The following is a 15450-nucleotide window of genomic DNA, read 5'->3' on the forward strand; positions in this document are numbered from 1 at the left end:
ATCGTTTCAACACTATCTCATAAGCTGCGACTTTTTACTGCTTGTGTGATGGCATGGATGAATTAGATCAAGTACATGCGAGTAGCTCTAGTATTCAATATATGACATAGGCAGGAAGAAGAGCCGACTGCCTGCACAAAACTTAAAAAAAGGGCGATAACGCATAGCTATCTGGAATATGCTCAGGTAGATGATTATAATAAAAAAGGAGGGCAACGACATGGAGTAGAATGTACATGAAGTGGCAAAAACATATGGTAGCCGCTATCGGCCATGAGACCAGGTACATCTGTCGACATGAGAGGAGATGCTACACGGCATCCAACAGAAAAAAAATAATAGACGGTAAGCTTCCCAAATGGGAGCAGAAGAAGAGTGGTATAGGGGTGAAAGATAATAAAATTTGTAGCGATTGAGACAGAGCCGACTGCGCCTGTGAAACTCCAATATCGATTATGCCGGGGAAAAAAAACGTAGAATAGAATTTCCGAGTAAAAAAGCCGAAAAATGCTGGTTGAGATTTTCTTCATCATCATGAATTTTGCCGGTCTTTTCTCTCCGTTCTTTTGCGCGTTGCTGTATAGAAAGCTGCGTGTTTGCGACTTCCGGGTTGATGTTAGTGAATGCGGGTTTGTTATTCAACCGAACGCTGCTTCAAGCCAAACATGGTTCGCGCTCGTGATCTGCTGCGCGCCTTTTTGGCGTCTTTGGAGGGAGTAACCTTGGTAGTATCGTCGTTGTACTTGGCCTTGTGGATCCTGGCAGCTTCAATTAGAATTGCATGACTGAGTGTTTGAGGGCATCAACATACCAGCTATTGCCAACCATGCTCATACCCTTGGCTTCGGCAAGTCTGTAAAATTTGGCACTCTTCTTCAAATTCTTCTTGCAGCCAACACCCTGAGCGTAGCAGAAACCGGCTTCGGCCAGCGCATCGACGTCACCCCAGTCTAAGAGTTTGTTAGCTTAGTTCCAATCAAGTCCCAAGGGTGTACTTACTTCCTGCGATTTCGAAACATCTGAGAGCAAGGGTCTTATCTTGCTCGATGCCCCAACCGTTCATATGACTTACGCCAAGCTCGTAGATGCTCAGAGCAAACTGTGCCTTACGCGCTCGCCGTTCAATAACATCTACGTGCTTTCCTTCTTTGACATGGTCCTCGTCATCGGCGATCTCGGTACTAGCATGTTCGGCAGCCTTGCGAAGCCACTCCACGCCTTCCCTTTGACTGGGGCGCATTCCCCAACCGTGACGGCAAGCGAGAGCGTAGAGAAGCATGGCAGTGGGGTTGTTTTGTTTGGCAGCCAGTCGGAGATGATACGTCGATTCCTTGAGCGATCCATTCTCGTGCAGTTGGATACCCTTTTCCAGATGGTCTTCGGCTGTTAATTCTGGCAGGGAAGACGACTGAGAGTTTGCTGTGCGAGGCGGCCGAATGGTTCCGGCACTATCAGATGTCATTGTTGATACTGGTGTTCTTCCGCGGGCATCACTCAAATTAGACTGTAAAGTTCTGCCACGAGCGACATCCTCTGAGCGACGGCCGATGTCTACTGATGGCCGACTCGAATTTGGTGATGGATATCCTGCGGGGCCCAACCGAGAGATGTCCAAGCTCGCCTTGCCCGTGTCAAACGAAGGGCGGGCAATGAAGCTGGACGCATCGTCTCCCATAAATCTCGCCGATGAACTAGACGGGCGAGTTGGTGGGGAAGGCGGTGCGCCGGATGGCTTGCGTGTGTTGGAAGCTGAAGGCGTGAGAGGATACATCTCGGGTGGCTCTGATCTTTGGACAGACTTTCCTCGCGGAAGAGTGAATTTGGAGTATATGTATGATTGGCCATTGCCTCTACCATCATCTGCTTGTTGATCGAGGAATGCCTCGCTATGCATGCTGACTGGGGTGTGGGCATCATCGGCTAGAAAAAATGAGGGCTGGCTGTCCGAGGAGGCTTGTCTGGAAGGCAAGTCAAAGGATGGGGTGCCAGCTCGACTAAGCGGGCGAGAAAAGTTGAATGACGGACGAGGAAGACCGGATGCGTCTGACGCGACTGAAGGCGATCTCTGGAAGCTGTTGGCTAGAACGCCAGGAGCCGCAAAAGCGCTACTTGCAGAAGAGAGCTTGCGGGCGGTGGTGGAATGAAAAGAGGTGGCAGGAGTACCTGCACTGTCATCATCTATCGACCCTGGTGGAGAGGACTTGACGCTTGATGTTCGCTTAGACAAGAAGGGAGGCCTGGGCGGAACGAGGCCTGCGTCTTCCAAGGACACACGTGGTCTGTCGGGAGAAACTGCGAGCTGTGTGGAGGGGAATGCGCCGGGAATACTTCGAACTGGTGATTTCTCCGAGCGCTTTTCTATGTATGACTGAGTATCGCTTTGGATGGGCGATGGAGAGCGGGTACGGGCACCAAAGAAGCTGTGATTGTCGTCGGGATTTAACTCTGGTCGGCCGCGAGGCAACTCTGGAAAGGCTCCCGGCATGGGGGGCGCTTGTTCGAGGTTAGGCTGTATACGGCTCATGCGCGGGTGCATGGAAACGGGACGCTCGCTAGCTTCAAAGGCATCTTCCAGTTCAGTCTTGAGGCCAACAGAGTCGTTGGCGCGGTCTGGCGAGTCGGCGAGCTCGGTTGGGGATTCCTGGGACATGGAACGAAAGTAGTCGGATCGGCCCTGGAGGACCAGAGGGCTTTCGAGGGTAAGAGGCGGCAGGCGACTGACTCTGTTGCCGTCCTTGTCGCCATTCTGAAGCTGCTTGGCAAGGATGCGACTTTGGAGAGCAAAGGCGTCGAGGGGCGAGAGCTCGGGGGGCGCCTCACCAGCAATGTGCAAGCGCGGGGAGCGAAGGGGCCTAGAGGCGCTGGAGAAGCCAGAAGCATGCGAGTGTGCTCGCAGCTCCAACAAATTCGGGCGTTTGTCGGACATGGTCAAACTGGGCCACTGGCGAAAGCGAATCCCGATTTAGAGCTGATGCGAGCGGGGAGCGCTACTTGGGCAACCTGGCGACGCGATCTCGGCGCAGATAGCAGAGACGGAATCGGCGGCTCAGTAGAAATAAATCAAGTATGAAGTCGAAGGGCTCGCCATGTAGCAGACGGGTAAGGCTGATGATGTCGTCGAGAACAGGTGGATATGGAGTCGCAACGGCTGCAGGTCTGACAGACGCTGTCAACAAACGGGGAAGCGCAGCGGAACGGCGCGAGACGAGTTGGAAAAACGGGAGCGACGAGCGAAGCAATAATATTTTTTTTCTCTGGATGAATCGAAAGAATTAAAGCACGGTGCAGGGCCCAAAGTTAGACAAAGGCTCTTTGAGGCAGACAGCAGGCAGGTGGGCGAGAGGCATGCGGAGGCGTAGTCGGGGGAACCTTGAATTTTGCGGGTGCGGAAACCATAGGCGGTCGGAAGGGAGGGCAATGCATCCGCCTGAGTGCCTACACGCGCGGAGAAATGAATGAGAGTTTCTGCAGCGGATGAGAATAAGAAGAAAGGCGGCAGCGAGCAGAGGTAGGTCGGCAAGCGGCAGGGAGAGCGATATGTCGACGGGAACAAATTAAGATGCAGCTGGGGAGGACTGCTGGCGTTGGCAGCGCGCCAGAGAGGCACTCACCAGCGTAGCAGCGCAGCGCAGTGGAGAGAGGGGGGGTAACCTGACGACGGGCAGGTGGTGCGGCAGCAGTTGTGGCAGCACAGCACTTGCGGTAGCGGCAGGTGCCTGCAGAAAGGAGGAGCCCGCAGCCTGGGGGAGAGACATTTGGGGGTCCCCTGGGCCAGGTGCTTGGAAAGGGGCTTTTTTGGTGGTTTTAGGTAGTGGGTCAGGCGTGCTGAAAAAAAAAAGAGGAACAGCGAAAACTGCCCAAATGGTAAGTTGCCGCGGTGTAATTACCGTGGTACAGAGCAGATTAGCAGTGCTGCTAGGCCCCGGGCTAGACTGAGAGCAGCAGCAAGAGCCGTTTTGGCGACGAGCGTTTGGGCCTGCTGGTGCCCTGTTTAGTGGGCTGCGGCCAGCAAATGTGCCTGGGCCGTGGTGGCTGTGTGGGGGCAGCCAGACCAGGGAGGAACGCCACTGCCCGCCAGTGCAAGACGAACAGCGGAGGGCGAAGCACTTTGACAGGTCCAACGGAGCAGTTGCAGTCGAGTTGAAGGACTCGACTCCTTCGCCGCTGGACCCTTTCAGCACTTTGACTGGCAGTCTCCATGCACCCTGTGGCGTTGGGATGGCCTCTGCGCTCCAGCCGCCCCGCCATGGCTCTCCAGTGACGGTACCTGATTTTCCACCAAATGGAAGCATTACAAGAAAAGAAACAACCGCTGAGAACGCATTCGCCAGCAACCTCGTATGGTATTTTCAAGTTTATTATTACGGATACTGGCACTGGCACTCACTTACCGGCCGCTCTGTTTCTACCTACACCGTGTGGCCGTCAACTACTAGATCAGCGGCACCTTGGAGTCGGTACTATCCAGACACGGCACGTCCCCTATTCAGGTACCTATTAATAGGACCGGCAGGGGCTCGCTCATCTCAATATCGACCTCTGCCAGATGCCAATCCAACTTCCTTGCCATGGCCGGCCAGAATTGGGCCATATTCGAACTCTAGATCAGCAATTGTGCACTTTTGGCGGCTTTGTTCTGCCATTGACTATGCTGCTTTTTTTTTTTGCTAAAAGTAGCTCCTAGGTAGCCACGCGAGAAAGGACAAGCGCGTCTGAGCTCGTATTCAGAAGCCGCCAAATCTCCTTTTCGGTTCGTGCCCCCATCCAAATACCGCCGTCAACTCCATCTTCTGCAGCGTTCTTTCCCAGGTCAATCTGGCTCTACTGTATTGCTGGTACAGGTACAAGAGCTTGGCATGTTGGATGAGGGAGATCCTTCAAATTTGCGACAAGAACGCCTATCCCACGCTAAGCAGTCTTACGTACAATATCCATGCCTCCTTGCATGTGACGTTTTACCTCGCTACAAAAACAGCCGTTGACTTCTTTTCTCGCTAATAAATGCCCTCCCGTTCTTGTCTACTCGTCTAACTACGCCCCTGTTCATGCAAAATGCAGCCTTACGACCCGAAAAAAGAAGACAATCACTCTGCAGCGACGCCACTCACCCAGCCTCGCATAACCAACCTAATAAAGGAAACCAGGAATAAAAAACTGTGTAGGGATTCATGGTTCGTCCCCCACCTTGCAAGAGATACTCCGATTGTTTCTTATTATCTGTGCCTATTCTGACACCAAACCTGCTCCTGTTCTGCTCAAACGATTCATGCACAAGCTGCCAAGCCAGCCAGGCCAGATGCACCCCTGAACTCCTCTGTCTCCTCTCCACACACTTTATCCTCTCGCAAAAGTAATACTACTGGGTCATCCGCACATGAGAGACGCGCTGTGTCTTGTCTAATGGACCTGCATACTCGCACGCACATACATATACTATAACAACTACATTGGTGCCAACTCGGGTGAAACATGTTCTCCCTGAACACTCCCGAACACGTAATTCCCCTCAATCTCACCAGCCAACGCCCCAGAGCCAGACAACCAGACAGACTAGCAGAGAACGAGCAAGCTCTTCCCGTCCTGGCGCTGTGTGTCACGGCGCGACACAACTCAAAGAGCCAATCTCACTTTCCATGTCGCACAGTAGATCAACAGACGCTGGACATTCTCCACAGATGCGACGGTTCAGATGTTCGATATAAACATGTGCAATTTTGTTGCTACCATAGCAAAAGCTCTAAAGCAGGCACCTTCTATGCCTCTCTCTTTACTCTGTCTTTGCTCAACAACACTTTGGACTCCCCTTGTAGTACACCACTGCTCTATGGATTGGATTTGAATTGCTTTCAACTCTCGACTTTTGATATCTGTCTCGGCCAGCAAAAAAAAAAAAGAAAAAAAAAATAACAGGTCATGCCAAAACTTCAAAAAACGCCAAATGATCAAAATGCTACGACAACTCCTCCTCACAACATGGTACCCAAAAACCTCAAGAGGTGATTTCGCATTCGGCGCATCTTATAGGTTCTTTGATCGAATCTTCTTCAGTCTCGTCGTGCCCTCAAACAGGCCGCGGTCGACGGCGGCGGCAACAGTGAGAGTACCGCCAACAACAGCGCAGAGCCCAGCGATGAAACCGAGAAAGCTCTTGCCCTTCTCCTCTCGGTTGATGACCTTCATGGGTGAAATATCCTGAAAGAAAGAAAAAAGGTTAGATCTTCGGTTGTCAGTGTGAAAATCGATAGGTCATCACTTACATAAGAAAAGAAGACGCCAGGAATACCGCCTCTCGAGTGAAGACGTTCGGCGTGACCCTCGGCAGAGTCGTCGCCCCCCGTAAGGCTTCTCTTGTGGCTAGTGACAGAGTACTGGTGAGTCTCTACGCTGCCGTCGGTGTTCATGGTGCGGGCCATCTTCTCCCAGCCTAGGGGCAGGAAGGACGTGGGCACAATCTTGACAAAATACATAAAGTTGAAGTTGGGATCGAGGGTGAGCTGTTTGGTGTTGTCAAGAGGGTTGGCGTGGTGGCTGGTCCAGGGCGTGGCACCCTTGCCCATCTTCTTGGCCACGGCCTCGGGCAGCTGGGGGCCGAAGCGCAGGTGGTGGATGTAGTGCGTAAAGTCGTGCTTCTTGTCGCCCGTGGTCTCCCAGTAGTTCTTGAGGTCGTGGACGTGCATGTTGCCGTTGCTGAAGCTGCGGCCGGGCGCCAGATGAAAGTTGCCCACGACCTTGTTCACCTGCAAGAGACCGTCGATGCGGCAGCCCTCGTGGCGCTGCTCCTCCAGGCGCTCCGCGTAGTGCTCACGCTCGCACTGCTCAAAGGCCTTACCGTCGCCAAAGGCCCAGGAGACCTGAGCATACGCTTCACGGATCTCCTCGCACGTGTTACAGCAGCCGGACTTTTTGACATTGCTTGGGGCCGGTGCGCCGCCGCAATCGCCGCAGTAGCTTGGGTCCAAGTGCTCGGCAGCGTCGTCGTGCAGATTCAGCGAGCTGACGTCAATGACGCCGCCGCCTTCTCCTTCGGGACGGAGGCGGACCTTGTGCACGCCGTGGGCGACACCGTGCTGCTGCTCGCCAGACACGTCCATGACATCCAGGGTCAGGAGCTCGCAGGGCATGCGGGGGAATGTAATGTTGAGGTGAATATCCATGCGCTCGCCTGGAGGCACCCTCGTGTTAGTTGCTTGACAATTTAGGTGTCTGTTTTTAATTTGCGCAACTCACCTCGTCCCTTGTCGACGACGAGCTCAGGGCGAATGACAACAGTTCTGTAGTCGGCCCATTCTCCCCATACTAGGAACAAGACGACAAGCAGGGAGACAATGGTGACGACACCTCCACTGGTTGTTCGAATTCGAGCCTCGTCGACCGTCTTGGTAAAGGCGTCAAGCCTTGTAAATCGCGACTTGGCGGGCATCTTGGGCGAAGCTCGGAGGGGAAGGATCTCGATCTAGAGAGTGGCTGCAGGATGCGACACAGTCGTGCTCAAAGAAAGAAACAATGGCCGCAAAGTAATCGGCAATTGATGCAAGGGATGAGTTCAATTGGCCTCGACTGCCAGAGTCATAGAGGATGGCAACAGCTGGCGAAAGGCGTCGAGATGCGGCTGATATCGAAGTGGTAGAAGGGTCGCATTGAAAGGCCACAGTCGCAAGTAAAAGGCACGAGGCGCTGACTGCCACGGGTCCATTTTCCAGCTCCAGCCCGGCGCTAGCGCACCTTCAGCCGACAGGGGGTCGATTTACAGTGGACCGGGCATCCTTTTAGGTACAAGCAGCACCCTCAATTTTTTGGCTGGGGTCGGTAAATCGCCGGTACCAGGTAGCAGAGTCTGGAGCTTCTAGCAAGCTGCCGTCTGATGAACAACGCCCATCACAACGCTCATCATAAAAGTAATTTGTCCGACCAGCGACTCCTCGGCTGCGCAAGTTGGCTTTGTGCTTCCACATCATAGCATCCGAAACATTTCCGCACTTTTTTGCTCTGGACTGCACACCGACTTGATCCAGCTGCCGCGACAAGTAGACGACGAACTGCGACAAACGGACCTGCCACTTCGAACCTACTGGTGCCTTCCCATCAGCCTGGTTGCCTCGCGCGCTGAAGCGGATTTCCAGACGCGCACCCTCCTAGAAACTGACCTTGTAAAATGTCGACCCGCCCACCGTCCCGGGTTGTCTTTGTCGGTAACATCCCATATGGTACGTTGGCGCGTTCCGCCCGGTAGCCTCATCCCTCGCGACTCATCTAACATCGCTGGTGCAGGACTGTCCGAGGAGCAAATCACCGACATTTTCAGCGACGCCGGCAAAGTTGAGCGCTTCCGCCTAGTCTACGACTCTGAAACAGGCCGCCCCAAGGGCTTCGGCTTTGCCGAATACCCAGACACCGGTACGACACCCGGCGGCGCACACGAGCACTGCTCATCACTTCGGCCCATCTAACTTTTCTCATCGCTAGACTCTGCCTCTTCGGCCGTTCGAAACCTCAACGACTACGAAATCATGGGTCGCAAGCTCCGCGTCGACTTTTCCCACGAGCAAAAGGCCGCGGACGACGACTACACACCTGTTAGTGACTACCCTGTGGCGGATAGAGTCTGATAAAACAAAACGTCGCTAACCGTGATGCAGAGTGCTACCACTACTTCAAACGGGGCCTCGCATATGGCCCAGCCGTCGTCTCTGCCGCCGCTGCCACCCGGCAAGGATATCCCACCTGGACTGACCTGCACCGATGCCATTTCACGAACGCTCAACACACTCCCACCCGCGCAACTGCTCGATATCCTCACACAAATGAAGACTTTGGCTTCCTCAGATCCCCAACGCGCCTCGGAGCTCCTGCAACAGGCGCCTCAGCTCTCGTACGCCGTCTTCCAGGCGCTGCTGCTCATGGGTCTGGTGTCGCCCGAAGCCATCCAGTCGGTCGTTGAGCCGGGTGTTCCCGCTGCTGCTGCTGCGCAACAGCCTCCCGCAAACTATGGCGGCGCGCCGGTCATGCCCGGATACCCGCAGGCGCCTACAAACAACACAACACCGGTGGCCGGTGGCATGCCCTTTGCCGCTCCTGGTGCTGCAGCCGCTGGAGGCCAGGACTCGGATGGCCTCATGCGCGCACTGATGGAGCTCCCCCAGGCACAGATTGACATGTTGCCCGAAGTGGAAAAGCAACAAGTTATGGCGCTTCGTGCTGCGTTTATGGGCCAAGGGAGAAGATGATGTTCTGCAATCATGAAGGTTTAGAGAAAAAACATTGGGAGACGGCGATAGTCCCTTGGATAAAAGGGCCATTGATTTACGGTGTTTGGCGTTTTGATACTGGCAAAGAAGAAACCAAAAATACAAAACCAGCGTAATGACGCAGCCACTCATGGGAGATGTGACAGATTTCCGAATATAGGATACTGTCAAAATGCAGATAGACGGGATAGTACAAGAATACATTTCCAGTTATTGAACTCGTTTTAGCAATCTGAACAATGCTGTGTATAAAAATTTTATGGTGATACATGATTCTATGAGACGCTATTAAATCATACGTCGTGGCTGTACTATATATAACATTCCTTCTGCTTGTCGTTTACTCAAATCAATCTATCCCATGCGCGACATGCTTGAACCGTGCCGTAGAAGAAGAAAAAGTGAAGAAACAAAGCTGAGTTTTCCTCCATCCTCGCTGTTTCGTTGTCGTATACTATTGGTTGTAATAATCATGAAACCAGGCCTTTCCTTTTGTCTGTCCAAAATACTCCACGATATTGACACCTACATGGCTGGAAAAAGAAAAACGCCATCTTCCCCAGAGGGAAATAATAACAAAAGGAAAAAAAGATGTATTTCGTCTCTGATTTTTAGACGATTTGGTACACGCGCTTGGCAATGAGGTAGCACGCGATGCCAAAGCACAGCAGGCCGGCCGTGATGAGCATGAACCACTGCAGGTTGCCCTCGTACTCTTGGCCGGGGACCCAGACGTTCATGCCCCAGAGGCCCGTGATTATGTTCATGGGCAGCACAATGGTGCCGATGACGCTGAGGCGGCCGAGGACGTCGGCCGTCTGCTCCTGGCGCTCGTTCATGCGAATGTTGATTTGCGCGAGGTAGTTGCCGTGGGCACGGGCCAGGATTCTGTGAGTTGCAAGTTAGAAAAGAAATAACGAGAATAAAGTATGGCCAAAAGAGAATTAAAGGTGTACTAAGCAAAAAGGGAGGAAACCTACTTTTCGTAGTGACTCAAATTGGAAGTCATGGTGATGATGTGATCCTGAATATCGCCGAGATACAGGCCAATTTCCGACTTGGGCGCCACTTCCCAGCGCTCGTTGCAGCGCTTGGCAAAGCCCTTGATGACGTCGGCCTTGTTGCCCAGGAGCCTGTACAGGCTCATGACGCGCTTTCGGCAGTCGCCCACGCGGCGGAGCATGTCGCCGCTCGCCTCGGTGATGGTCGCCGCGTCGTCCTTCCTCTCGTCGGCGTTTTCTAGGGGCGAGTGCAGGCGCAGAATGGCCTCGTCAATTTCGTCGACCTCGTCCTCGATATTTTGGATCAGCGGCTGGAAGACATCGGTGATGTCGTCAATGATGGCGTACGAGATCCAGTCCGACGACAGCAGCAGGTAGTCGCGCAGCTGGCGGATGCGCCGCCGCACGTTGGCCGGGTGCGGCGTCATGGAAAAGTGGAAGCTGAGGACGCCCTCGCGGAAGACGACGACGTACATGTTGACGGGCTCCAGGAAGTTTTCGCTATTAATGTCCTGGTCAAAGGTTCGGTAGTTGACAAAGTAGTAGTGGCGGAAGAGCTCAACCTTTTCGCGCGCCTCTTGCACCATGATATCCTCTGCGGTCAGAGGGTGAATGCCAAAGGTCTTGGAAATCACCTTCATCTCTTCTTCCGTGGGGCAGACGATGTTGAGCCACCATACGGGCCTGTCTCCGTACCGGATCGACCTTTCCGGCTTGGGACCCTGGTCGAGAGGCTCCGGTAGCGGCTTGAACATCATGCTGTCCGAGTTATGGAGTCCACTTGCGGCAGCCAGCGGTGCCCGAACAGACGGCGCTCTGGAGCTATCACGCGTGGACACGTCTACCAGAGGCTGGTTCTGTGCCATTTGTGCAAATTGAGGCGGAGAGAATGTTCCGCGAGCGGACTCAGATACGGAGGGTTGGCGAGTAGAGCGACGAGAGTCGGGTTCGGGCCCTCCAGATGCGTTTGTTGCGTTTGGTGCTCGTGATGGGATGGACATGGTTTCGTCGCCCGAATCAGACTCGTCGTCGGTGAGAACACGATGGTCAGGAATAAAGAGCTCACGAAAAGTTCCTCCAGGCTGCACGAGCTCTGATATGGTGTGGCTGTGGATAGTGCTCTGGAATTCCTCATTGAAGTAGGTGAAGCGATAAGGGACGTCTTCGTCGGTCTGAAACCAGCCTTTGCGCACGGGGCGCAGGCGGCCGTTGATGAGCTGAGGTTCCGTAATCCTCTTTGCTCTGCGCTCCTCACTTCTATCTTCCTTTTCAAACTGCCTCCACTCCTCCAGGACAGACAAGTCCGGCCACTGCCGTCGGCGGCGGCGAGCTCTGTGCTGGGCCCCATCCCCACGCGCAGTACCCTCATCATCACCCAGCTCAGACATGCCATGGGCCGGGAAGCAGACGTCGGCCTCGGCGGCAGGGTGCGGGCTGTGGATGTCATCGTGTCGATGGCCATCCTCGGCGTTGAAGTAGTTTTCTTCCTCGTCCATGTCGCGCTTTGGGCTACCTGACCTCATGGCCATTTCGTCCCGCAGCATCACATCGCCAAATGTCATATCGTTATGGTGATTGAGGGTACCAAAGGTAGGCGATCCGGGGACGGAAGGAGGATTGTTTACATTGTATTGGTCCTTTCTTCCAAATGCGGCCGCCAGCTTTGTGCTGGAAGACACTGTCGACGATCTGCGGCTCTTGCTCCTCTGCGTCCTACTATCCGCGCCGCCGTAGCTGGAAGCACCAGCAGCACTTAGTCGAGCAGAATCAGGGAGTAACGGCGTATTCTCGTCCCATGGCGTCGCCGGACCAGATCTGTCACCGCCGTGGTGCGTTTGGACAGAGCGCAGTCGGCTGTTGACGCTGGGGAGGGGGTTCTGAAATCGATCACCAACGGTCGAGGAACGTCGAATGCGTAGCGGTGTATGTTCTCTATGCAAGAGTTAGCGGACATGGCGCATGCATGGCGGCAAAGGGTTGAGGGCGAGACGCACCGATGGTCTAGCAGAATCTCGCTGTCAATGCTAGCGCCACTGAGATTTCCCTGCGGGTGGTTGTAGAAGCCTCCGGCAGAAGACGTCCTGTCGGTATCATCATGGCTGTCGCCATGGAGAAGGGCAAAGCTCTTGCGGCGGGACCTCTTCTTCTTGCCACCGCGGTGACCTTTTCGTTTGCGGGGAGCGCGGGTGGGCTTCGCGGTGGCGGAGGACTCTGCGCCAGCGGTGGAGGGCGCAGGCGCAGAGGTCGGAGCGGGGGATGCGGTGATGGAGGTGTCCACGAGTGGCTTGAAGCGATTGCTGGCCATTTCAGCGCCTGCGTAGGTAAAAGCAAGCGAAAGTCAATGACGGAGGTGCCGCAGCTGGCTTCCGTCTGCTGCGCGGCCCGTTGTAATAGTCAGGTATCGAACCGAAGTGCCCAGCTTCGACTGACAGACTTGGACCGTCAGGATGTCGAGATATACATGCGTTGTAGCGGTCGCGGTCGATGTGATGCGAGGGGAATTGCTTTCTAGAGGGCCGAAAGATATGGGAAATGGGGAAGTCAAATTCTGGCTGGTGAGTTGGAGTGTGGTGGCGATGGGGCGTGCCCAAATGGTAGGTACTAAGAATTGTCTAAGCTAACCCTGCCGACTGGCTGCCAAGGCAAAGATAGTGCAGGGCGTGGGTCTGGATAAGGCAGTTCGTGATGTCACTGACGCGTAGACAGCGCAGAGCGGCCGGTGGGTAGCAAAAGCGTTTTCTCTAGCTTGGGCTCTTCCTAGCAGAAAAGAAGCAATGCTGCACATAACTTGATTCTGATTGCCTTTTTTATTTCTCCGGACATGCACAGAAGTCCTCAGTCAATTAGAGCTGCAGATGGCTAGCGTGGCGGCGGGTCCCAGTCTTTTTTTTGTTGCTTGCAGCCGCGGCTGGCCACTGTAAATTTGTGAGAGTAACCCACCCAGCTTGCTAGCTGCCAGCCATTCACCGCGCTATTGTCTTGTTCCAGTGTGCCAGTGGCTTGCTTCTTTTTTACTGCGTCCCGCTAAAAAAAACCTGCTACACTTTGGTGGTGTCGGGCCTGCAGATTGCCATCGATACAGTGATTACTCCGTCCTCAGATCGCCGATGTAACTAGTCTGAAACGACTAGGTGCTTTCATCCTTTGCTCTTCACCAACAACACACAACCCAATGCCAAACACTCTCATCACCAACAAGCCTGCCCTCCGCCAACGGTAGTTACTCACCGAGCCCAGTTTCAACACCGCATCTCGGCCAGCCCGTCAGCCACCAATTCTGTCAAAGCCAGTACCTTTTCCTCCTGCAGTCTTCGTCCCACCAGCTGCAGTCCAACGGGTGCGCCGTCGTATAGCTCCGCGTCGTCTACCAACTCGCCGCATTAATAGAAAATTCACCCGTAGCAGGAGAGAGTCCACAACATACACATCGCAATGTTGTAAGCATCGCGCTCGCTCCGTGGCTTGTAGCCGGTGTCCATCACATCGACTGTCTTGTCCGCGACCGTGACGGGAAAAGCACACGCTGCATAGTCCAAGACATTGACGACGGACGAGTTGACTGCAAAAATGCCTCGCGTTAGCAATTCTGGCACAGTCATTTCATTTACGAATCTCAGCAAAAATATCCTTTGGGTCGCACCTGTAAAGCGGTTCCATCCTGGCCGCATGCCCGTAAATGGGATCAACGGCGAGATGAAGGCATCCACGGGTCTGCCCGAAGACGTCACTTTTGCCGTGCTATTCCAGTATTCCATGTATTCTTTCTGATACTCGCGCTTCCGAATGTGCAGCGCGGCAATTTCCATTGCATTCATTGGCTCCTTGGGCTCCGTCCCAAACGTCATCGGTATACGTGACACAGGGGGCTCTCCCGACAGACGTAAATCTCCGTGGATGTTGTGGCCGCCATCACAAGCACTGATTTCGTTCTTCAGTTGATACATCTCTGCGTGAAGCGGAGGCTTCCATTGCACAACCTCATGCCCCATGGCCTCAATCGCAGCAATGACCAAGTTGACTGCGCGACTGATAGCAGGGTGAGGTGCCACCTCTGTATCCTGCCTCAAAATACCGAATGAGAGCTTTCTCCTCGAGATGTGATCCTCGGCGCGCCATGGCATCTCGACGACAAGTGGATCGTGTAGCCAAGGTTGCTGGCTCAAGATCGCCTGCACCATGACACGTAGAGCGCCAACCGATGTCGACATGGGGCCAAGGACCGAGCTCATGATGCTGTGCCCGTCGTTGCTATTCGCAGCGCCCTGGTACGGCAAGCGCCCTGAAGACGGTCGCAGACCGTATAAGCCGTTCAAGCTGGCAGGAACTCTGATACTACCGGCGTAATCCGTTCCGATTCCCAAGGGGCTGCCGCGCATGGCAATCAGCGCTGCCTCCCCGCTCGAGCTGCCCCCAGCAAGTAGTCGTCTGTTCAATGGGCTGTACGTATATCCCCAGATGTTGTTCAGTGGCTCAAAGGTGAAGACGGCCTGCGCGAGCGTCGTTTTGCAAAAGAGCACGGCCCCAAGCTCTTTCAGCTCCCGCACGAGCTCACTCTCGAACACTTTTTCTTTTGCAGTGTCCGATTTTCCTTGGAAAGTGCCAATCCATCCCACGTATCCCATGGTTGTCTCGACCCCCTTGACGTGGAACTGGTCCTTTAAGCTTACGGGTAGGCCATGAAGCGGGCCGATGGGCTTTTCATGTTTGGCAAAGTATTCGTCCAATCGTTCAGCTTCGGCCATTGCTGCATCAAAGAAGATTTCGTGAAGACAGGCGACCTAGTACGAGTAAGGAGAGGCGTCGCTTTGGCACAGTCGCTCTGTATCCTGCGTACCAATTGATGGCCAATTGCGGCGCGATGACAAAATGCCAGGGCCACTTCTCGAGCTGTCCATGCACCACTTGTGGTTTTCGCTAAAATATCAGTCGCTTCCGTTTCTGTAATTTCAGTCTCGCGAATACTCAGGAGCTGTCGAATATAGTCGCCGGCGATATTAAGTCGCTCTTCAGTAGCCGGCACCTGGCTTATGCGCCAGGCGTCGGGGATCAAGGCGTGAACAGCCGCTCTTTTCTGGGCTGCTGATTGCTGCCACGAAGTAGACGAGTTGTTATTTTCGGCCATTTTTTATATTGCGCATTATATATATTGTGTTTGAGTCTTGTTTGTATTATGGGACCCTACAAATGTCCTTGGATTGAAGTAT

The 15450-nt window shown here is 54.0% G+C and overlaps 5 protein-coding genes across 5 annotated transcripts; 1 reads left to right on the forward strand and 4 right to left on the reverse strand.

Moving 5' to 3' along the window:
- Positions 1 to 634: 634 nt before the first annotated feature.
- On the reverse strand, positions 635 to 2926 carry LMH87_003743 (uncharacterized protein; the record flags this gene model as incomplete). The annotated part of the gene is made up of 3 exons (XM_056194860.1): positions 635 to 758; positions 812 to 950; positions 1000 to 2926. 3 exons carry the CDS (start codon positions 2924 to 2926, stop codon positions 635 to 637), a joined length of 2190 nt encoding a protein of 729 aa, XP_056048545.1.
- Positions 2927 to 6018: 3092 nt separating this feature from the next.
- LMH87_003744 (uncharacterized protein) lies at positions 6019 to 7420 on the reverse strand (the record flags this gene model as incomplete). The annotated part of the gene is made up of 3 exons (XM_056194861.1): positions 6019 to 6192; positions 6258 to 7162; positions 7228 to 7420. 3 exons carry the CDS (start codon positions 7418 to 7420, stop codon positions 6019 to 6021), a joined length of 1272 nt encoding a protein of 423 aa, XP_056048546.1.
- Positions 7421 to 8152: 732 nt separating this feature from the next.
- On the forward strand, positions 8153 to 9224 carry LMH87_003745 (uncharacterized protein; the record flags this gene model as incomplete). The annotated part of the gene is made up of 4 exons (XM_056194862.1): positions 8153 to 8204; positions 8269 to 8394; positions 8464 to 8573; positions 8637 to 9224. The coding sequence occupies 4 exons, from the start codon at positions 8153 to 8155 to the stop codon at positions 9222 to 9224; spliced, it is 876 nt and encodes a 291-aa protein (XP_056048547.1).
- A 632-nt stretch (positions 9225 to 9856) lies between these two features.
- On the reverse strand, positions 9857 to 12551 carry LMH87_003746 (uncharacterized protein; the record flags this gene model as incomplete). The annotated part of the gene is made up of 3 exons (XM_056194863.1): positions 9857 to 10133; positions 10226 to 12178; positions 12241 to 12551. 3 exons carry the CDS (start codon positions 12549 to 12551, stop codon positions 9857 to 9859), a joined length of 2541 nt encoding a protein of 846 aa, XP_056048548.1.
- A 934-nt stretch (positions 12552 to 13485) lies between these two features.
- LMH87_003747 (uncharacterized protein) lies at positions 13486 to 15368 on the reverse strand (the record flags this gene model as incomplete). Its single annotated transcript, XM_056194864.1, has 4 exons — positions 13486 to 13610; positions 13671 to 13805; positions 13887 to 15024; positions 15081 to 15368. The coding sequence occupies 4 exons, from the start codon at positions 15366 to 15368 to the stop codon at positions 13486 to 13488; spliced, it is 1686 nt and encodes a 561-aa protein (XP_056048549.1).
- Between the last annotated feature and the right edge of the window lie 82 nt (positions 15369 to 15450).

The sequence above is a fragment of the Akanthomyces muscarius genome, chromosome 2, assembly GCF_028009165.1.
Source record: "Akanthomyces muscarius strain Ve6 chromosome 2, whole genome shotgun sequence".
In the NCBI taxonomy this organism is placed as follows: domain Eukaryota; kingdom Fungi; phylum Ascomycota; class Sordariomycetes; order Hypocreales; family Cordycipitaceae; genus Akanthomyces; species Akanthomyces muscarius.